The sequence below is a fragment of the Oncorhynchus kisutch genome, linkage group LG1 (assembly GCF_002021735.2).
Source record: "Oncorhynchus kisutch isolate 150728-3 linkage group LG1, Okis_V2, whole genome shotgun sequence".
Lineage (NCBI taxonomy): Eukaryota > Metazoa > Chordata > Actinopteri > Salmoniformes > Salmonidae > Oncorhynchus > Oncorhynchus kisutch.
The window spans coordinates 40,156,315-40,178,907 of NC_034174.2; the positions used below are offsets into that span (position 1 = coordinate 40,156,315).

Here is a 22,593-nt window from a genome sequence, read left to right on the forward strand (position 1 = left end):
TCCTGGCCTGGCCCATAGTTACTGTCACAACCCCAATCACTAGTGGAGGTAATAAATTGTACAAGCCCTTGGTCATTGGGCTATCGCCTACAATTTGCTCTATTATAAGTTCTCAAACGTTACAAAAATAAACATCTGAGGACATTATTTTAAATCTGTTTTCTATCCAGCACCTGACCATTGGCTGTGCATATTTTATATATCACATGGCGGTTGCACCACAACTTTTAATTCAGACCGTTGATATTTATTTGTAGACATGATACACTACACAGAACAATAACATTGTTACATACAGAAACTTTAATTGTTCACATCTTCATTAAAATCACAATGAGTGTCTGAATGATACCCCCCAAAAAAGCCTATGGGCAATATTTAACATCCGCAAAATGGCACTAAACTCACAATATTATGAGTACTGTAGAATTTCAGTGCAGTTTCATAGCTGTAAGTGCTGCCCTCGGTCTATGTTAAAATGTAGACCCCCCCCCAAATAAATTAAAACAAATAAACAGGCAATAAATATCTTCCAATACAATGCATTACTTAAGGCATACTCTACTTTAGACAACTCTGGGGTGAGAGTGAGTGAGTGATCAGAGAGTGTGAACTTGTGATCACAATGACAGGGGAAGCTAATGCTTAGCGCTCAGACAAAGCAGGGATACATTTCCATTGCTATTTGGATGATGCATCCTTGAATATAGACAAAGCATTTTTCCACTTCTTGCCTACTGAACACAGTGCTCCCTGTTTCGCACCATCCTAAAACAGCAGGTATTGTCATTATTTTGGATTGACCCGTTTGTGCATGATTTGTGTGTATTCAAACTGGAGTCAATCCCTCATATCATTCATTGCACTACAGTGGAATGCACTGGATAACCAAGCACCCAAAGAAATACAGTAAATAACATATTTACCTCATCCATCCCTTGCTTTACATATAGTGCGCTATACACAGTCTTGGATCATTAGACATGAGGAGCAATTTCCAATTTGAAGCGTTCCATAGTGCATTCTGTGTGTGTGTGCCATGTCTACTGTGCCTGTGTGATTGCACAGACTGTGTCAGTGGCAGTGAGAGAAGCACAATGTGGCGCTACAGCCTACTTCTGGAAGCACTATAGGAGGACATGGGCTGCTGTGTGTACAGGCGGACATTTTGCCCAACCACTATCATTCGTGTACTGGTAATATCCCTGCTCAGGAATTCAGAAGGACACATTCTCCATTTCAACTGGTATATTCATACAATATTTTAACACCATCTCATGTTAAATTATGGCTGTTATGCCCATGAAAGTGTTTTTTTTTGGACACTATTATACAAATACATTGTTTTTTTAAATGGCCTTTTGGCACAGTTAAACTACAGTACCCACAACCACTGGGTGCCAGGACTAGGAAATGGTACTATAGTATGGCAGGTACAGTAATGGTTAGCACATGGTTGTTAGCACATTAATCCTATGGAGCATATTGGGAAATGTGCTTTCATATAACAGTTCAAAGCAATTTACACGACAAAATAAAAAGATAAGAAGTACAATAGACAAGTGAAGACAGCATAGTGAAATCAACAAATAGTATACGTATAAGCAGGATGACCCAATATACAATTATATTGAGGGGTAACAAACCATTTAGTGTTACAGAAATATCCACTAAAATAAGTTATCATTTTCATGTGGACAGTAGTAGAATGGCACTAAATACACATTGGCTTCACCATACAGTATCGGACCAAGCCTGGTCCCAGATCAGTTTGTACCATCTTGCCAGCTCCTATGGTCATTGTCATGCCAAACAATGTGCAAGACAGCACAAACAGATCTGGAACCAGGCTTTGTGACCTTTGAATCCCATATCTTTTCTCTAAGTTAAGTACTGCACAAGAAAATGACCAGATCTAATTGGCGCTAGGGTGAAGTCGCAGTAGACTGGTCCCAGATCTGTTTGTGCCGTCTTACCTTGACCATACTTCAGTTTGTCAAAGTTTATCTAAGTGGCACAGTGAGCAACATGCAAAGCTGTTCTCAAGTCATATATCAAAGTTTTAAATAGGAATTGTTATTCTGTCGTCTTTGTATGAGAATTAAAATATCATCATGTGAAACACGTATCACGACAACAGGAAGAGAGAGAAAATATGATCAGAAAAGATAGAGGAGTGAGAAGTCAGACTGCTGCAAATCCACTCAACTCAAAACTCACTTTGCATTTTAACTTGTGAGATGCCTGCTTTGAGAACATAAAATAAATATTTGGGATTCCTCTGTGTTCGTTGCCGTATCTCCTTAAATATTCTAAAAGGTTTGATATTTGATTTTAGACACGTTACACACTCAGACAGCTCTTCAATCAAATGTTTGTCCTTTTTCCACGCTCACAGTACATTCCCTGTTGATCCCTCCATACAGTAACAGCAACAAAGACTTTCAGGAGGTCAAAAAAAAGTTTAAGACGACATAATCCTCAAGTGACCATCTTCGAAACACTGCCATCTCACACAAGTTCAGCATTTGAGACCTTTCCATTGCCATCCATGTAATATTCCAAGATGAGACAAGGGAGAGCTGCTTCTGAATACTACTCAGACATAAAGACCCTATAACGTAACAGACAAACGTATGCACATGTCCTACCATAGGAGGAACCAGTTACTCTCAGTAAATTTGTTCTGCATTTTCACCCTTTTCAAATCCACACTAATTCCAATACACCTATTCTTCTGTCCCGTCCCCACAATCATTTAAACTCCTCCTCTTCCTTGTTGCTGCCCTGGTGGCAGGGGCATCTGTCATGGGGGGGGGGGGCTACTGGATGTGGCAGGCTGAGGAGGAGGTGGCTTGGCAGCACATGCAGGTGGGGTTGACTGATTTGGGAGGGATCAGATCCAGATCCTCGTCGTCAGGGATCTCGTCTAGCCGGTAACCGTCCTTCAGAAGCTGGATGTTGAGGTCCTGGTTGATCTGCTGCAGGGGACAGAGTGGACAAAACATGATCATTTCCCAATCGTAATACAGTGTGTTCGGAAAGTATTCAGACCCCTCGACTTTCTCCAAATGTTGTTACGTTACAGTCTTACTCTGAAATGGATGACCATGTCCCCCCCTCATTAATCTACACACAATACCCCATAAGGACAAAGCAAAAACAGGTTTTTAGAGATGTAACAAAAATATATATATTTTTTCCATGTCACATTTACATAAGTATTCAGAGCCTTTACTCAGTACTTTCTTGAAACACCTTTGGCAGCGATTACAGCTTCGATTCTTCTTGGGTATGACGCTACAAGCTTGACACAACTGTATTTGGGGAGTTTCTCTCATTCTTCTCTGCAGATCCTCTCAAGCTCTGTCAGGTTGGAAGGGGAGCGTCACAGCACAGATATTTTCAGGTCTCACGAAAGATGTTCGATCGGGTTCAAGTCCGGGCTCTGGCTGGGCCACTCAAGGACATTGAGACTTGTCCCGAAGCCACTCCTCTGTTGTCTTGGCTGTGTGCTTAGGGTCATTGTCCTGTTGGAAGGTAAACCTTTGCCCCAGTCTGAGGTCCTGAGTGCTCTGGAACAGGTTTTCATCAATGATCTCTCTGTACTTTGCTTCATTCATCTTTCCCTCAATCCTGACTAGTCTCCCAGTCCCTGCCGCTGAAAAACATCCCCACAGGATGATGCTGCCACCCCGCTTCACCATAGGGATGGTGCCGGGTTTCCTCCAGACATGACGTTTAGCATTAAGGTCAAAGTGTTCAATCTTGGTTTAATCTGACCAGAGAATGTTGTTTCTCTTGGTCAGAGTTCTTTAGGTGCCTTTTGGCAAACTCCAAGCGGGCTGTCATGTGCCTTTTAGTGAAGAGTGGCTTCCGTCTGGCCACTATCATAAAGGCCTGATTGGTGGAGTGCTGCAGAGATGGATGTTCTTCTGGAAGGTTCTTCCATCTCCACAGAGGAACTCTGGAGCTCTATCAGAGTGACCATTGGGATCTTGGTCACCTCCTTGACCAATGCCCTTCTCCCCCAATTGCTCAGTTTGGCCGGGTGGCCAACTCTAGGAAGAGTCTTGGTGGTTCCAAACTTCTTCCATTTAAGAATTATGGAGGCCACGGTGTTCCTGGGGACCTTCAAAAATGCAGAAATGTGTTTGTACGATTCCCAAGATATGTTCCTTGACTCTGAGCTCTACGGGCAATTCCTTCGACCTCATGGCTTGGTTTTTGTACTGTCAACTGTGGTACCTTATATAGACAGGTGTGTGCCTTTCCAAATCATGTCCAATCAATTTAAATATACCAAGTGGAATCCAATCAAGTTGTAGCAACATCAAGGATGATCAATGGAAACAGGAAGCACCTGAGCTCAATTTCAAGTCTCATAGCCAAGGGTCTGAATACTTGCGTAAATTAGGTATCTGTTTTTTATTTGTAATAAATTTGCTAAAATTTCTAAAAACCTGTTTTCACTTTGTCCTTATGGGGTATTGTGTGTATTGTATTATTTAATTTTTTCCCCTCATCAATTTTACGATAAGGCTGTAACGTAACAAAATGTGGAAAAAGTTAAGTGGTCTGAATACTTTCCGAACAGACTGTAATAAAGAGCCACACACGTTATTATTGACTTGAAATGTCACAATGTTTTAGGTAAAACATAAGCGAGTACAGAAATGCTATGGGTCGTGCTAGTGCTAGTCATTGTATAGTCGCAGACCTAACACCAAGTAAAACTCAAGTGAGACAAAAATAAAATGACTACTTAAACACATATAGACCAAAACATGGATAGAAATGTATGGTGATGAAATGTATGGATAAATCACGACTGACGGAAACGCCATAGTTATACATTTACAAAAGTGAATGGTGATCAGAGGAGAAAAGAAATACAGGTTATAGGATAGAAGCTATGGGAATTGACATAAGCAGGGAAGTGACATGACAGGTTATGCAGTGCTTATGACAGCTTATGGTGACATTAGCTGTATGTAGTGCATAGATACCTGGTCCCTCAGACATCTCACCTCGGCTGAGGAGTATCCAGACGAAGAGTATCTGGACATGTCAAAGTCATCATCACTGAAACAAGAAGAGATGGTTAGTCTGACACCTAGATCTCCCAAACACCAGGACGTAACAGACATTGATAGGGACAGTAAAAAAAGTTAAATAAAACAATATTGTGCTATGGAGCTTACATTTCTAGATAATAAAAAAGGGAACTGTAAACTCATTTCGGGACACTTTTGAAAACATTGCTCAGCATTTCAGTGTGTTCCCTTCCAGAAAATGATTTATGAAAACCAAAAACACAGTGTTATATTCTAGATCTCCAGGCATCTCCCTAGTAGATAATTAGGCACCACGAGGAGCTGACATTTCAGCAGGATTGATTTATTCTAACAGAGACAACCAGCAGAGACAATCTGGAACGTTCCATTGATCCTGACTCCAGGAATGATTGGTCCTTTTCTTAATGAGGCTGAACTCTATCAGACATGCCCAAAGACAATAAAAATGTACTTTCATACATGTGTTTTTTTGTGTGTGTGTTTTTGAGTAAGGGCAGATGAAGGTCATGGAAAAACAACACAGGGTACAGGACCCATGTATTTGTTCCAAATGGCACCATATTCCCTTCATAGTGCACTACTTTTGACCAGGGACCTAGTCAAAAGCAGAACACTATGAAGGGAAAAGGGTAGAAAAGGGTGCCATTTGGGACGCATCCCATCTGTATCACACGCTGGGCAGGGAGCGCTGAAGGAGGGAGGACACTGTGCCTCTTTTCCCGGCGGTCCAAATCCCAAACCCCCTAATCCGGCACCCTGGGAGAGGATTTTCCCTACATTTGGGAATGAATCTGCCTGCTTGCCGAGAGAGGGAGGCTCGGAGCGGAGCTGTAACAGCCAACAGAGCAGTTACATTTTTCCTGCTTACCCCGAGTCGGATCACCCTTTTCTGGTATGTGCTACTCTTTCAGCCTGTATTGAATAGTAGAAGTAGTTAGTCCCCTACGCACTGTGACTGAGCTTTGAAAGGCTGAAGGCGGAGGTCTGGAACAAGTCTGTCGGCAAGATGTGAGATGGATATCTTCTTCTCACCCTTTTGAAATCCCATTCAGAGAAATATTAAATTCACCGTTACCTGTCTGTATCCAGCGCTACCAGGGGCTTCTCATCTGGGCTGGTCTGGTCTAAAGAGGAGTAGCCTTTGTTTGGCACCACCAACCTAAAGGGAAGTAGAAGAAAAGACACAAAACGTGTGTGAAAATGTCATGGGGATCCTCAAAGTAACATTTTCAAGTTTTCAATAAAAAGGGCAATATATCCCAAAATCGTAAACTTGAATGTTAGGTCAGTTCCAGTTATGTGGCGCCAAAATGAAGATATTCTGGTTCCTGGGTTTCTCCTCCGATCTCTTGAATGCAACAGATCTGTGGCTAAATCTGGGCCAAATCTGGGATATCATAAAATGGCACGAACCAGCCTCCTCCTCAGCAGCAGCTGTTAGTCACAGCAGGGGTTAGTATTCTCCTAGCCTGGTTAGAGCGCTTTTGGCTAAATCGCCATCCTCCAATCTAATGGGTGCTGCCCATAATCTGGGGCTCTGGGTGTAGGGGGAGCTGCTTTCACATCTCTGCTAATCCACCGAGGGACTAGGATTACAGACAAAGGGAAGGGCACCTGTTAGTGGGTTTGACTGAACCAGGCCCATACGCTTATCAACTAGAGTGAGTCTGAATTTAGCATTCACACAGACTAATTTCTAAAGTCCCTGTTTAGTTATGAATGGTTTATATTTTGAGTTTTAAAATGTTAATGTGTTGTGTATTTCTGATAACATCTACCATAAAGTCTTAAATGTTTTCTAAGACCCCTTTTCCATCTGTTCACCCAGAAATCAAAGCCTTTACCTATGGCTAAATTTTAAAGACGGAAAATACAGACTCCGCTTTCATTTGACACCCAATTTGATATGACCTATTAAGTTCACGTTGGTGCTCATTGGTCCTTTTCCATGGAAATGCCACAACATAATAACATGGTGAGGAAACCATAAAGTTTGAGCTTGTTACCGTGTTCTGGCCATGACGTTGTTCTTCTTGGGTTGCTGGTTGACGGGGCTACCCACGGTGCCATTTTTTACTGATACCTTCCTGGCCAGCTCTCTCTGTTTCTCTGCCAATCACAGGAGATATCATCATAGTTAGAAACAATTAACAAACAAGGCAACAGTAAACATGTAGTCCCCCATGGATGATGCAGCGCCCAACCTTGGGCCAATTGAGACAGCGCGCGTGACTAACAAATTTCAGCTAATTACTTCAGCCCCCGCCTTGGGCCAATCAGTGTAATTTTAGCAAATTCTGGATCTCTACTGCAAGACGCGTCATTCACCTAGGTTTCTTCAAAATCGGACCAGGGCTGTCTAAGATATCACGTGTCACTAACATATGAACGAACAAAAAGAGAGAGCTCCAAAGTCCCCTCTCCGATTTCATCGTGAGCGACAATGAGGGAAAGTGTCACCCCCTCCATCCCCATTGTCTACCTGAAAATGACTAAAAACAAAATGTTAGTAGGCAACCGTACTGCAACACTGGTTGTGCTGACATATGGAACACTGTGGTCATTTATAACTCATAGCCCTACTGGAGGGGCATGTGGGGTTTATAATGTAAACTTTGGGCTTGACTTTTATTGGACTTCCACACTGTCGTCTGTGTGCTTGGAATTCCTCTGCAGTCCAGTAGTGAATAAGCAGGCTGCCAAGACAATGATTGTGATGCAAAGCTTAATTAACATCAACATGACACTTCATTTATTTAATCTCTGAAGCACAGTGCTGCTGACCAACTGAGTACATGAGAGGGAGATAGGGTTATGGGATTGGAAGCGGTGACCTCAAAGCCCTTTCAAAGTTCCTGCCCTGGGTTACATTGAGTAACTTCAGCCTGTTACTGCTAGCAAGGGCAGAATGGCTATTGGGTATTGGCTTTAGGCAATATACCCCAAACAACCACAGAAATGCTCAGGGAGATCAAACACACTAAAGCTTTATTAGGCTTTATTGTGGAAACCATTTAATACAGTGCATTCGGAAAGTATTGAGACCCCTTTACCTTGTCTACATTTTGTTAGGTTACAGCCTTATTCTAAAATGCATTACATTATTTTTCTCACCAATCTACACACAATTCCCCAAAATGACAAAGTGAAAATAGGTTTAGACATTTATGCAAATTCATTATTTACATAATTATTCTGTGTCACAGGAAGGCCCCAAAAAAATGGTCAAAGACGCCAGTCATCCAAGTCATAGACTGTTCTCTGTGCTACCACACGGAAAGCGGTATCGGAGCGCCAAGTCTAGGTCCAAAAGGCTCCTTAACAGCTTCTAACCTCAAGACATAAGACTGCTAAACAAATTTATCAAATGGCCACTTGGACGATTTACATTGACACTCCACTCCACCCTTGTTTTTACACTGCTGTTACTTGCTGTTTATTATCTATGCATAGTCACTTTACCCCTACCTACATGTATAAATTACCTCGACTAACCTGTACCCCCACTAGAGTTGCAAAGGGTCGGAGAATTTCCGGTAAATTTCCCAGAAATGTTCCATGGGAAGTTAAGCCCAGGAATTTTGCTGAAATTCATTTTTTATAACAGTGAACCTTTGTGGGATACACAAGGCAATTCTAGGTCTTGTGGCATATTTTGGTTAACCTATCCCAAATTCAATGGAATTACAAGCCTTTGCATTCACAGTGCATTCTTCCATCACATGTGCAGCTGATTCTCAAGATCTTGCACACTAATGAGATGCTATTGAGCCCACACTACTACACTGTCTGAGCCAAGGACTATATGCTTTCTGGTATGTTTTGATTACAATACTGGGTGGGGTGAATATATTTAATATGACATGCATGATTTTTTGTTTACTAGTAAATAGTAGCCTAGAGCAGAGTGTGTTTAAATCATTTATAACTTGTTAATTTCGGCTAGTTAGTTTTTTTCTACCATGTGGGTTTTAGCTTGCTTGAGCCTGCTAACTAAGGAGTGTTAATTCACCTGTTTCCATACATGGTTCATTTTAAAACATGTATCTTACAAAAGGGGTTATTTAATCTAACTGCTTAACTATTTATCTGGAAATGGAATTGTAATTGTTAGTTTTTTTACTCATTTTCTTCTAATCTTTACACAAAAATGCCATGGGCACTATCTGATGTGTGGAGAATTTTCACTGCAGCCAATGTAGAAGGAAAAGCTGTGTACATTTGCAAATACTGTGCCAAATTATATGTTGGACCACAGAAGGTATTTGCACTGGTGACAGACAATGCTGCGAATATGAAGGCTGCTTGGTCTAAAGTGGAGGAGTCGTATCCTCACATCACACCCATTGGCAGTGCTGCTCATGCACTGAATCTGCTCCTCAAGGTTATCATGGCACTGAAAACAATGGATACACTCTACAAGCGAGACAAGGAAATGGTTAGGTATGTGAAGGGTCATCAAGTTATAGCAGCAATCGACCTCACCAAGCAAAGTGAGAAGAATAAGAGCACCACATTGAAGCTGCCCAGCAACACCCATTGGGGTGGTGTTGTCGTAATGTTTGCCAGTCTCCTGGTGGGGAAGGAGTCTCTCCAAGAAATTGCCATATCACAGTCTGCCGATATGGACAGCCCCATCAAGAGGATCCTCCTGGATGATGCAATTTGGGAGAGTGGTAAGCAACCTAAAACCTTTGGCAGTAGACATTGCACAGATTGAGGGAGACGATGCCATCCTGTCTGATGTTCAGACACTGCTTGTAAGAGAAGAAATCCGTACTGCCCTGCCCACTTCACTGTTGCTCCAAGCAGAGGAAACTGCAATTCTGAAATGCATTAAAAAGCGTGAAGACTTCTGTCTGAAGCCCATACATGCCGCAGCATACATGTTGGACCCCAAGTATGTTGGCAAGAGCATCCTGTCTGGTGCAGAGATCAACAAGGCCTATGGTGTCATCACTATCGTGTCTCGCCACCTTGACCTGGATGAGGGCAAGGTTCTTGGCAGTCTCGCAAAGTACACTTCCATGCAAGGGCATAGGGATGGAGATGCAATATGCTAGTTGTGCCAACATATTTCATTAGCCACCTGGCGGAAGGGACTTTGGGGATCTGAGGCTCTTTCCCCTGTTGCCTCCATCATACTCCAAATCCAACCAACATCAGCCGCCTCAGAGCACAACTGGCCCATGTTCGGCAACACACACACACACACTAAAGCACACAACAGGCTGACCAATACAAGGGTTGAACAATTGGTGGCCATCTGTGCAAATTCGAGGCTTTTTGAGCCTGACAACGAGCCATCCTCAACAAAGTTGGAAAGTGACAGTAAAGATGAGCCCTCAGAGTCGGATGTTCAAGAGGTGGACATTGAGGAGGTCCAGTGAGAAGACATGGAAGCCTGAGAGGAAGACAACCAAAGCTTTTGTTCCTAAATTCATTTTACAGATGTACAGTTGAAGTCGAAAGTTTACATACACCTTAGCAAAATACTTTAAACTCAGTTTCACAATTCCTGACATTTAATCCTAGCAAAAATTCCCAGTCTTAGGTAAGTTAGGATCACCACTATTTTATAAATGTGAAATGTCAGAATAATAGTGGAGAGAATTATTTATTTCAGCTGTTATTTCTTTCATCACATTCCCAGTGGGTCAGAAGTTTACATACACTCAATTAGTATTGCTTTAAAAATTTTACCTGCGTCAAATGTTGCAGGTAGCCTTCCACAAGCTTCCCACAATAAGTTGGGTGAATTTTGGCCCATTCCTCCTGACAGAGCTGGTGTAACTGAGGTTTGTAGGCCTCCTTGCTCGCACACGCTTTTTCAGTTCTGCCCACAAATTATCTATAGAATTGAGGTCAGGGCTTTGTGATGGCGACTCCAATACCTTGACTTTGTTGTCCTTAAGCCATTTTGCCACAACTTTGGAAGTATGTTTGGGGTCATTGTCCATTTGGAAAACCCATTTGTAACCAAGATTTAACTTCCTGACTGATATCTTGAGATGTTGCTTCAATATATCCACATAATTTTCGGTCCTCATGGTGCCATCTGTTTTGTGAAGTGCACCAGTCCCTCCTGCAGCAAAGCACCCCCACAACATGATGCTGCCACCCCCGTGCTTCATGGTTGGGATGGTATTCTTTGGCTTGCAAGCCTCCCCTTTTTCCTCAAACATAACGATGGTCACTATGGCCAAACAGTTCTATTTGTTTCATCAGACCAGAGGACATTTCTCCAAAAAGTATGATCTTTGTCCCCATGTGCAGTTGCAAACCATAGTTTGGCTTTTTTATGGCGGTTTTGGAGCAGTGGCTTCTTCCTTGCTGAGCAGCCTTTCAGGTTGTGTCGATATAAGACAAATTTTTCTGTATATATAAATACTTTTGTACCCGTTTCCTCCAGCATCTTCACAAGGTCCTTTGCTGTTGTTCTGGCGTTGATTTGCCCTTTTCGCACCAAAGTGCGTTCATCTCTAGGAGACAGAACACGTCTCCTTCCTGTGCGGTATGACGGCTGCGTGGTCCCATGGTGTTTATGCTTGCGTACTATTGTTTGTACAGATGAACGTGGTACCTTCAGGCGTTCGGAAATTGCTCCCAAGGATGAACCAGACTTGTGGAGGTCTACAATTTGGAGGTATTGGCTGATTCCTTTTGATTTTCCCATGATATCAAGCAAAAAGGCACTGAGTTTGAAGGTATGCCTTGAAATACACCCACAGGTACACCTTCAATGAACTCAAATTATGTCAATTAGCCAATCAGAAACATCGAAAGCCATGACATTTTCTGGAATTTTCCAAGCTGTTTAAAGGCAGTCAACTTAGTGTATGTAACCTTCTGACCCACCGGAATTGTGATACAGTGAATTATAAGTGGAATAATCTGTCTGTAAACAATTGTTGTAAAAATTACTTGTGTCATGCACAAAGTAGATGTCCTAACAGACTTACCTAACAGTGGTTGAAAAACGAGTGTTAATGATTCCAACCTAAGTGTATGTAAACTTCCAACTGTAGGTCTAATAGGGGAGAGGCGTTGAGTCGCTTTATCTGTTTTTTGAGACCAGGTTTGCTGTTTATTTGAGCAATATGAGATGGAAGGAAGTTCTATGCAATTAGGGCCCTATATAATACTGTACGCTATCTTGAATTGGTTTTGAATTTGGGGACTGTGAAAAGACCCCTGGTGACACATCTGGAGGGATAAGTGTTTGTCAGAGCTGTGTGTAAGTTGACTTGCAAAGAATTTGGGGTTTTCAACACATTGTTTCTTTAAAAAAAAAAAAAGTGATGCAGTCAGTCTCTCCTCATCTCCTAGCCAAGAGAGATTGGCATGTATAGTACTTATATCAGCCGTCTGATTACAATTAAGAGCAAAACATGCCACTCTGTTCTGGGCCAGCTGGAGCTTAACTAGGTCTTTCCTTGCAGTACTGGACAACACAACTGGACAATAATCAAGATTAGACAAAACTAGTGCCTGCAGAACTTGTTTTTTTGGAGTGTGGTGTCAAAAAAGCAGAGCATCTCTCTATTACAGACAGACCTCTCCCCATCTTTGCAACCATTGAATCTATATGTTTTGACCATGACAGTTTACAATCTAAAGTAACGACAAATAATTTAGTCCCCTCAAATTTGTTCAACAGCCACACCCTTCATTACCACATTCAGCTGAGGTCTAGAACTTAAGGAATCATTTGTACCAAATACAATGCTTTTAGTTTTAGAGATGCTCAGGACCAGTTTATTTCTGGCCACCCATTCCAAAACAGACTGCAATTCTTTGTTAAGTGTTTCAGTGACTTCATTACTGCGGTACAGCTTGCCGTGCGTCTTATGGCTTGGGGGCTGAAGCTGTTAAGAAGCATTTTGGACCTAGACTTGGCGCTCCGGTACTGCTTGCCGTGCTTGTAAGTAACCATTTCACGGTATTCGGCGCCAGTGACAAATAAATCTGATTGATTTGATTCAGACCCTTTGCTATGAGTAGTGGTGGAAAAAGTACCCAAATGTCATAAAGTAAAAGCATAGATACCTCAATAGAGAAGGTAAAAGTTACACAGTAAAATACTACTTGAGTAAAAGTCAAAGTATTTAGTTCTAAACATACTTCAGTATCAAAAGTAAATGTAATTGATAAAATATACTTAAGTGTCAATCATTTCAAATTCCTTATATTAAACAAAGCAGACGGCACCATTTTCTTGTTTTTAAAATATACAGATAGCCAGGGGCACACTTCAGCAATCAGATATCATTTTAAAACAATGCATTTGTGTTTAGTGAGTCTGCCTGATCAGAGGCAGTAGGGATGACCACGTGTTCTCTTGATAAATGCGTGAATTGGAATATTTTCCTGTCCTGCTAAGCATTCAAAATAGAACGAGTACTTTTGGGTGTCTATGAAAATGTAGGAAGTAAAAATAACATTTTCCTTAGGAATGTAGTGAAGTAAAAGTAGTCAAAAATATAAAAAGTAGGCCTCCCGGGTGGCGCAGTGGTCTAGGGGACTACATCTCAGTGCTAGCTGTGCCACCAAAGACTCTGGGTTCGCGCCCAGGCTCTGTCGCAGCCGGCCGCAACCGGGATATGCGTGGGGCGACGCACAATTGGCCTAGCGTCGTCCAGGTTGGGAGGGTTTGGCCGGTAGGGATATCCTCGTCTCATCGCGCACTAGCGACTCCTGTGGCGGGCCGGGCGCAGTGCACGCTAACCAGGTCACCAGCTGCACAGCGTTTCCTCCGACACATTGGTGCGGCTGGCTTCCGGGTTGGATGCGCGGCGTGTTAAGAAGCAGTGCGGCTTGGTTGGGTTGTGTTTCGGAGGACGCATGGCTTTCCAGCCCGTACGGGAGTTGTAGCGATGAGACAAGATTGTAGTTACTAACAAATTGTATACCATGAAATTGGGGAGAAAAGGGGGTAAAATAAAAATAAAAAAAATACTTGAAAGTACTACTTAAGTACTTTACGCCACTGGCTATGAGACTCGAAATTGAGCACAGATGTATCCTGTTTCCATTGATCATCCTTAAGATGTTTCTACAACTTGGAGTCCACATGCTGTAAATTGATTGGACATGATTTGAAAAGGCACACCTGTGTGTGAATTTGAATAGTTGAAAGTGCATGTCAGAGCAAAAACCAAGCCATGAGGTCAAAGGAATTGTCCGTAGAGCTCCGAGACAGGATTGTGTCGAGGCACAGATCTGGGGATCTGCAGCATTGAAGGTAAGGTCCCCAAGAACACAGTAGCCTCCTCCATCATTCTTAAATGTAAGAAGTTTGGAACCAAGAACTCAATGGTCACGCTGACAAGAGTTCCTCTATGGAGATGGGAGAACCTTCTAGAAGGACAACCATCTCTGCAGCACTCCACCAATCAGGCCTTAGTAGAGTGGCCAGATGGAAGCCAATCCTCATTGAAATGCACATGACAGCTTACTTGGAGTTTGCCAAAAGGCACCTGAAGGACTCTAACCATGAGAAAAAGATTCTCTGGTCTGATAAAACCAAGATTGAACTCTTTGGCCTGAATGCCAAGTCTGTAGGAAACCTTGAACCATCCCTACGGTGAAGCATGGTGTTGGCAGCATCATGCGGTGGGGATGTTTTTCAGCGGCAGCGACTGGGAGACTAGTCATGATCGAGGGAAAGATGACTGGAGGAAAGTACAGAGTGATCCTTGATGAAAACCTGCTCCAGAGCGCTCAGGACCTCAGACTGGGGCGAAGGTTCACCTTCCAACAGGACAACGACCCTAAGCCCACAGGGGAGACAACCAGGAGAACCTTGGGGACAAGTCTCTGAATGTCCTTGAGTGGCCCAGCCAGAGTCCGGAATTGAATCCAATCAAACATCTTTGGAGAGACCTGAAAATAGATATGCAGTGATGCTCCCCATCCAACCTGGCAGAGCTTAGGAGGACCTGCAGAGAAGAATGGAAGAAACTCCCCAAATATAGGTGTGCCAAGCTTATAGCGTCATACCCAAGAAGACTCGAGGCTGTCAAAGGTGCTTCAACAAAGTACTCAGTAAAGGGTCTGAATACTTATGTAAATGTGATATTTCAGCTTTATTTGTAAGAAATTTGCAAACATTTCTAAAAACCTGTTTTTGCTTTGTCATTGTGGGGTAGTTTGAGTAGATTGATGAGGAGAAAAAACAATTTAATCAACTTTAGAATAAGGCTGTAACATAACTAAATGTAGAAGTCCAGGGGTCTGAATACTTTCCGAATGCACTGTATCTTGGTTATGACTTTCAGTCAGTAACTCAAACCTATTTTGATAGCTCTAGGCCTATGTCAATCATTTTTTTTAGCAAAACATGTTACAAAGATGCATGCCAAAGAAGAATCATCACTTTGGTGCATCTGACTGAACCTGCCTTTCTGCAGGTCGCTGTGCTATAAGCCTATCATAAATATTTATTGTGCTTACGCAAAGAACACAGCATTGCTCCAAAAATAGATGAACTACTGAATGAGAATAACACCGTTGACTCATTAATACATTCTGTCTGGTGGATATGTGGTGTAGGGATGTTATATGATGTACTGTTTTATCTTTAGCTCATTTAGTACAAACATAGTTCACCGTTTCATCTTTTGTTTTAGATCTAATGTGGGTGCTTTGGTGTCTTTGGACCCCAGGACGAGGCAGCAGCTAATGGGGATCCCTAATAAATACATTAACCAATTGCTATAGCTGATTCACTCAGTTTGATAGCATGCCATCAATTTATGCATTTGCTCAAATGCCACAGCTGGTGGTTGTATGTTGTTATATATTGACTGACAGACTGAATGAAAGAATGATTTAATCATTTATAGACAGAGAGATGGTCTTATTGAAGGCCACCGTGTGTTAGTAGAACACAGACACATTGAGGATGTACAGAAAATGAGGAGTGGAGATCCTATTATAAGGCTCACCTATTTTCACTTGCAGTGGGGAGGGCTTGTAGTTCATGGCCACCGTTTCCCCTTCTCTAGTATCGGAGTCGGCCTCGGAGGTGGAGGATGCTGCTGGGTCCTGCTGCAGAAAAAAAAAGATGATTAGCTTTCCCAGGTTTGATATTGTCATTTTCTATCAGACGTGTTCAACTTTTTCCCCCCACCTTTATTTAACCAGGTAGGCCAACTGAGAATACATTCTCATTTACAACTGCAACCTGGCCAAGATAAAGCAAAGCAGTGTGACAAAAAAATAGAGTTACACGTGGGATAAACTAAAGTACAGTCAACTTTCAAGATTCACTGTGGTTGTTTTACATTTGACCTCTGGCACAAATCAGCTTCCATAAGCGACAGTCGTATTTTCAATTCCAAAACAGGCAGACTTCAGCTTAACTTCACAACCGGTGAAAAGATTTGTTTTATTTGACCATGCCCAAAAGGCCTTTTCCAGCCCCTTGAGCACCCTCTTCCCCTCATCTATGGCGTTCTACTTATATTTTACTGTTTAGTTAGCCTCTGCTTCCAGGCTTCGCTCACGTAAGGTGAAAGCCTGTGACAGAGACTACTGTTAAGTGTGTGCCTGCTTGTGACTCTATGCTTGGCCAGTTTCCACTGCCAGAGCATTCTACTTGTGAGACTGGGCTGGGAGTGGGCCAGTGAGGATGTCTGTGAGTGACGTCACTCGGGGGCCGTGGGAGAACAGAGGGGGTTCCTATTGGACGGGATTGTGTCCCAAATGGAACCCTACGTAGTGCACTACTTTTGACCAGGCTCTGGTCACAAGTAGTGCACTATCAAGGTAAAAGGGTGCCGTTTGGGACGCAACCAAGAGCTGCTGGATGGTGGAAGGTCTGGCTGGCTGGTCTGCCTACTCCATTGACAGAGCCCTGCATTATGTTCACCACAAGCCTGTCACAGGCAGCAAAGTAGGCCGGAGCAGAGATCCCACAAGGGCAGCCTGAAAGAACACTGCATTCTCTCCAGGGAACTGCCTGGCTGCCGTGGTGAAACAACAGACCACTAACAAGCAGTACAGCAGGCAGAGCATGAAACTACTATAGAGCACCTAGTGAACATATCCAGTATTGAGTCCCTCTCTTGCAGTTTACCCATTCTGCTGACTTCAATTTTATAAGCATAGTTGATTACATTTAAACACGTACTGTGTAGTCTACACTGTAGACAGACCTAAGTGTCATTACGTAATAGCCTATATTTATATTTGTCATCCAGAGCCACTAACACACACACACACACACACTTATTTCACTCCCAGAACAAGTGTTAAATAACAGACTCAGAGCTTTTCTCCCTGTCTAGTACAATTCATACCAGCACTGGACACAAACAGCTTCATCCGGTGAAATATTGTTCATTAAGCTGAACGAATTAATCAAAAGTGACAACGTGGTGCTAACAGAGCACAGGGACATGGGAAAGTACAACAATGAGCTATTCCCACTGTAACAGCCTGCAAACATCAGGCTATTTTTGTTCTGCGACAAAGACCCATTATTTTCTTTATGAGGTTTTCCAAACACCAGCTTCTCCTTCTACCCATTCAGAGTCACACCTTAGCTCACACAATAGAGCTCTGAGCAGCTGGAGAGAAAACTTAAATATTATAATTTTATCTCCACTCACAATAGATGAAGTGTGGATGATGTATCAAGTTATGGAATTATGTTCTCCTTGAGGTCTTTAATCTAGTATGGATGTATGTAGAAGATGCATCTGTTTTTGTGTGCGTTTTGATGAAGTGAGCTCTCACTGTGCAGAAGGTGAGGGATACATGTTAGAGGTCATACGACATATCATCAACACACACTGATACATCTTCTATATGCATCCATGCTTGATGAAAGACCTCAAGGAGATCATACCATACACCAGTTAAACCAGGTGTGATTCCATTCCCTGTTCTGGTCAGCTATGACCTCCTGAGCTAACAGCAGTGGTGGAAAAAGTATCCAATAGTCATAATTGAGTAAAAGTAAAGATACCTTAATAGAAAATGACTCAAGTAAAAGTCACCCAGGAAAATCCTACTTGAGTAAAAGTCTATTTGGTTTTAAATATACTTAAGTATAAAAAGTAAATGTAATTGATGAAATATACTTAAGTATCAATCATTTCAAATTCCTTATATTAAGCAAACCAGACAGCACCATTTTGTTTTTATTTATTTATTTACAGATAGCCAGGGGCAAGCGCCAACACCCAGACATCATTTACAAATGAAACATGTGTTTAGTGAGTCTGCTAGATCAGAGGCAGTAGGGATGACCAGGGACGTTCTCTTGATAAGTGTGCGAATTAGAATATTTTCCTGTCCTGCTAAGCATTCAAAATGTAATGAGTACTTTTAGGTGTCAGGGAAAATGTATGGAGTAAAAAGTATATACTTTTCTTTAGGAATGTAGTGAAGTAAAAGTGTTGGCAGAAAAATTCCAGGTCCCGTCAGTTAAATTGGATGTGGCATTTGGCTTAAATACATGTCACCCTTCTATAGTGCTGTTTAAGTTAAAGGGAGTGTTGGCACAACCCAACTCAAACCGTAGCCTAATTCTACAAAGGACAGCCTGTTTTATTAATTTGAAGTCAATTTCAGAACATTTGAGAGGCAGTTGTCAAGTTGATTCATTTGCTTTACCATTCACAAAGAACTGATTAGCATGAGAATGCACAGAGCTCTCTGTGCAACAGAACAGCTGGCTCTTTGACTCTCTGATATGGATTGAATAAGGATAGACTACAAGTTGTCACTGCGGTCTACGTAGACCTAACAGACCTAGCCATTGGATTTTCTTCAAGTAAATCAGGCAATCTGAAGAAACATATATATTTTTTAATCACTGACAGCAGTAGTACGTTGAAGTCTTATTACAAAAACAGGCTTGAGGAAAGGTGAATGTCAATGTTGAGAATTTAAAAGAAGTAGGCTGAGAGAAGAAAATAATGGCAATGATGGAGCTCTACCATTCGTTTATGACCAACACACACAAATACATTAAGGCGTAACCAGATAAAAGCATTAAATCCATGCCAGCATTAGCAGACGTGAGAAACATGAGAACATGGACTGTGAATCAAATCGATATGTTGAAGAGAAGCAAGACACGCCTAAATTATTCTCTCTGATTTTGTGCGGGGGGGGGGGCACCTTATAATATCAAGGAAGCCCCCACAGTGTAGTAGCACTGTATCTTTTTCACGTTCAAAGTATTTTCTATCCAATGCACCTTGAAAGAGAATATATAAAACCAGCAGACACTAGGCCTTCCATGGAATGAATTTGACACCCCGGCTGTTGAGGAAATTAAGGGACCTAACCACAGTGTATGGGGCACTAAACACACTGAATGGTGAAAACCCATGAAGAAACAATGAAGGACACTGAAAGACCTAGTTGTGGTGGTGAACCTATACTCATCCTGCACTGACAGGCACCTGCAGTCCCTGTTGAGACTCAAGAGGTACAGAAAGGTCCTTCCTGAAACACCATGCATATATCGAAGCCAGAATGCACAAATTAAAAGTGAATTGACACAGTGTCCAGACCAGTGTGAATGTATACAGTGCAAGTGCGAATGTTAATCTGTATCCAGAGTTAAGCCTATCAGTGGTAGGGTACTGTAATTCTCTCCTCCAGACGAACCTACCATCTTGGGCTATGCATCAGCTGAGGCTGGGACTGAGGCTGCCGGGCTGGGGCTAGGCATCAGCTGGAGACAGCGCATATTCACCCAGCCAACAGTCGTCATATCGAAGCGAGCTCTACTTCCCCCTCCCCAATTCCCAAGAAATAACACGTCACCAGTTTGGTTAGAAACTAATCGCGGTGGCAATGACGGCCAGACGAAGTCCATCCAATAAAATGTTATCGGTCAGAAGAAATGCTTAGGAAGACTCAAACATAATTGTCAAACGGGAACCCACCCACCCCCACCCCAAGCAAACAACACCAGGCAGTCGCTAACCAGCTGTCTGACAAGGATTTTCGACAAACACACCCGTACCACGCATTTACATTCTAGTATGGGCTTAATTTCAAGGTAATTTGAACGCAAATGAAGCTAGCAATAAACTAAACAAGACATGGCACTTACCAAGGGCTGCGTCTCCGTAACTGGGGGTACTTGGAACCTATCAATTTCTTCTTCCTTCATCATTTTCGACGATTGGTGTTAGCTAGCTACACCGCCAAACCGATGTAAGATCTTAATACTTGTAAGCACAAAAATACTCGACTTATTCCTTAGGTTGTCGCATAAACGATCTGTTATTTTTGTGTGATTCACGTTTGTTTTCTGCCTCTAGTCTGTCAGTAAGGCATGGTCAGATCTGGTGACTCAACCAAAACAGACAGAGCTACGTCGGTCCTAGTGATCTGTCATTCGCGAACAAACGGCTCTTTTTTGAATGTATCTTTTTGGTGAACGTCGCGAACATAATGGAATCGGTGAAAGAGCCGTACATTTGGCTCCCTGATTTGCATACTGCTTTTTGACCTCAAAACAACGTTTTTCTGCGGATAAGTTACAAAATAAGTATCTAAAGAGAGTGAATCCTCACTGCAAAAACAATAAATAATGGGGAGAACGCGTCAATCTGGTCCACGCCGTCTTGGAGCCAAATGAGCCGGCTCTTTTACGTGAATGGAGCCAAATGAGCCGGTTCACCAAAAAGACTCGGAATGACCATCACTAGTCGGTGCCATCTTCCGGGTCTGGAAAAATTCATACATTATTCATGACATCACCGTCCAATCATGGACGAATGATGATGGCAATATGAGATAACGCTTGAAAAACATCAATTTAGGAGATCACAACAACCACGTCGACAATATAGGAGGTCTAGACAAAAGCATGTCAGATAAAGGTTATATACATACATACATATATATATATACATACATACATACATATATATATATATAATGTAAATGTAAATATTTGTATGTACATAACAAGATTAAACAAATGACACATAAACTGAACAAGTTCCACAGACATGTGACAAACAAACATTTTATAATGTGTCCCTGAAAAAGGGGTGGGGGGGGGGGTCAAAATCAAAAGTAACAGTCAGTATCTGGTATGGCCACCAGCTGCATTAAGTACGGCAGTGCATCTCCTCCTCATGGACTGCACCAGATTTGCCAGTTCTTGCTGTGAGATGTTACCCCACTCATCCACCAAGGAACCTGCAAGTTCCCTGACATTTCTGGGGGGAATGAGCAGTATGGCTGGTGGCATTGTCATGCTGGAGGGTCATGTCGGGATGAGCCTGCAGGAAGGTTACCATATTTGGGAGGAGGATGTCTTACCTGTAAGACATGTTGAGATTGCCTGCAATGACAACAAGCTCAGTCCAATGATACTGTGACACACTGCCCCAGACCATGACGGACCCTCCACCTCCAGTTTATAGACACACACACACACACATATATATATATATATATCTGCCATGGCCAGCGAATATATATATATATATATATATATATATATATATACAGTTGAAGTCGGTAGTTTACATACACCTTAGCCAAATACATTTAAACTGTGTTCACAATTCCTGACATTTAATCCAAGTAAAAATTCCCTGTCTTAGTTAGGATCACTACTTTATTTTAAGAATGTGAAATGTCAGAATAACAGTGGAGAGAATGATTTATTTCAGCTGATATTTCTTTCATCACATTCCCAGTGGGTCAGAAGTTTTCATACACTCAATTAGTATTTGGTAATGTTGCCTGTAAAATGTTTAACTTGGGTCAAGCGTTTCAGGTAGCCTTCCACAAGCTTCCCACAATAAATTGGGTGAATTTTGGCCAATTCCTCTTGACAGAGCTGATTTATAGGCCTCTTTGCTCCACACGCTTTTTCCGTTCTGCCCACAAATTTTCTACAGGATTGAGGTTAGGGCTTTGTGATGGCCTCTCCAATAGCTTGACTTTGTTGTCCTTAAGCCATTTGGTCTGTACTTAAGCCATTGAGTGTATGTAAACTTTTGACCCACTGGGAATGTGATGAAATAAATAAAAGCTGAAATAAATCTGAAATTGTGAACAACTACATTTAAATGTATTTGGCTAAAGTGTATGTTAACTTTCGACTTCAACTGTATATACATATTCATATATATTTTACTCTTGGAGTGCATGCAAAAGGCTTGAAAATGGCCCTCCGTCCTTGTAGACTTCATCAACAAAATGTAGGCTGCATTTGGAATATCACTACCATTGACATGCAAAGGACAGCTGGAGGCGCTCGTGCTCCACAAGACCCAGACTGGACATGTTCGTTGGCACGGCAACTGATAAACACTTTCAGCAGCTGGAGTGGAGTTACAGTTTGAAAACTTTTCATCTCTCTATTTAAAAAATTGTTGTATAGCGCTCGTTATCTATACAATAAAAGGGTATTTCTTATCAATAGTGTGTTATCTCTTGGACACAATGCCTGTAGTTCACAAGACAGGAACTGTGAAATCCAAGCAGGTAACGTCAACGTTTTATAACGCTAACATTAGCT

General features: G+C 42.1%; 2 protein-coding genes across 6 annotated transcripts in view; one reads left to right on the plus strand and one right to left on the minus strand.

The window, feature by feature from the left end:
* Positions 1 to 280: 280 nt before the first annotated feature.
* On the minus strand, positions 281 to 20,730 carry fam219aa (family with sequence similarity 219 member Aa). Of its 4 annotated transcripts, none has more exons than XM_020487204.2 (6): positions 20,161 to 20,730; positions 16,028 to 16,130; positions 7,085 to 7,187; positions 6,154 to 6,237; positions 5,010 to 5,085; positions 281 to 2,981 (listed from the first exon to the last, which is right to left on the minus strand). In XM_020487204.2, the coding sequence occupies exons 1-6, from the start codon at positions 20,221 to 20,223 to the stop codon at positions 2,823 to 2,825; spliced, it is 588 nt and encodes a 195-aa protein (XP_020342793.1). In that variant the 5' UTR covers positions 20,224 to 20,730; the 3' UTR covers positions 281 to 2,822. The 4 variants fall into 4 exon arrangements, with proteins under 4 accessions (XP_020342793.1, XP_020342806.1, XP_020342799.1 ...); XM_020487217.2 differs by having other exon boundaries at positions 5,031 to 5,085; positions 20,161 to 20,689; XM_020487210.2 differs by having other exon boundaries at positions 16,028 to 16,127; positions 20,161 to 20,673.
* Positions 20,731 to 22,356: 1,626 nt separating this feature from the next.
* The window catches only part of dnai1.2 (dynein, axonemal, intermediate chain 1, paralog 2), a 34,662-nt gene continuing 34,425 nt past the window's right edge, over positions 22,357 to 22,593 (plus strand). Inside the window, exon 1 of one of the 2 annotated variants that reach the window (XR_002255820.2) lies at positions 22,357 to 22,559. Coding sequence is in view for 1 of the 2 variants with exons in the window: in XM_020487189.2 (XP_020342778.1) it covers positions 22,518 to 22,559 (42 nt within the window). In the remaining variant the exon portion in view is untranslated. The remainder of the gene's footprint in view (positions 22,560 to 22,593) is intronic. The other variant, XM_020487189.2, reaches the window with a different exon arrangement.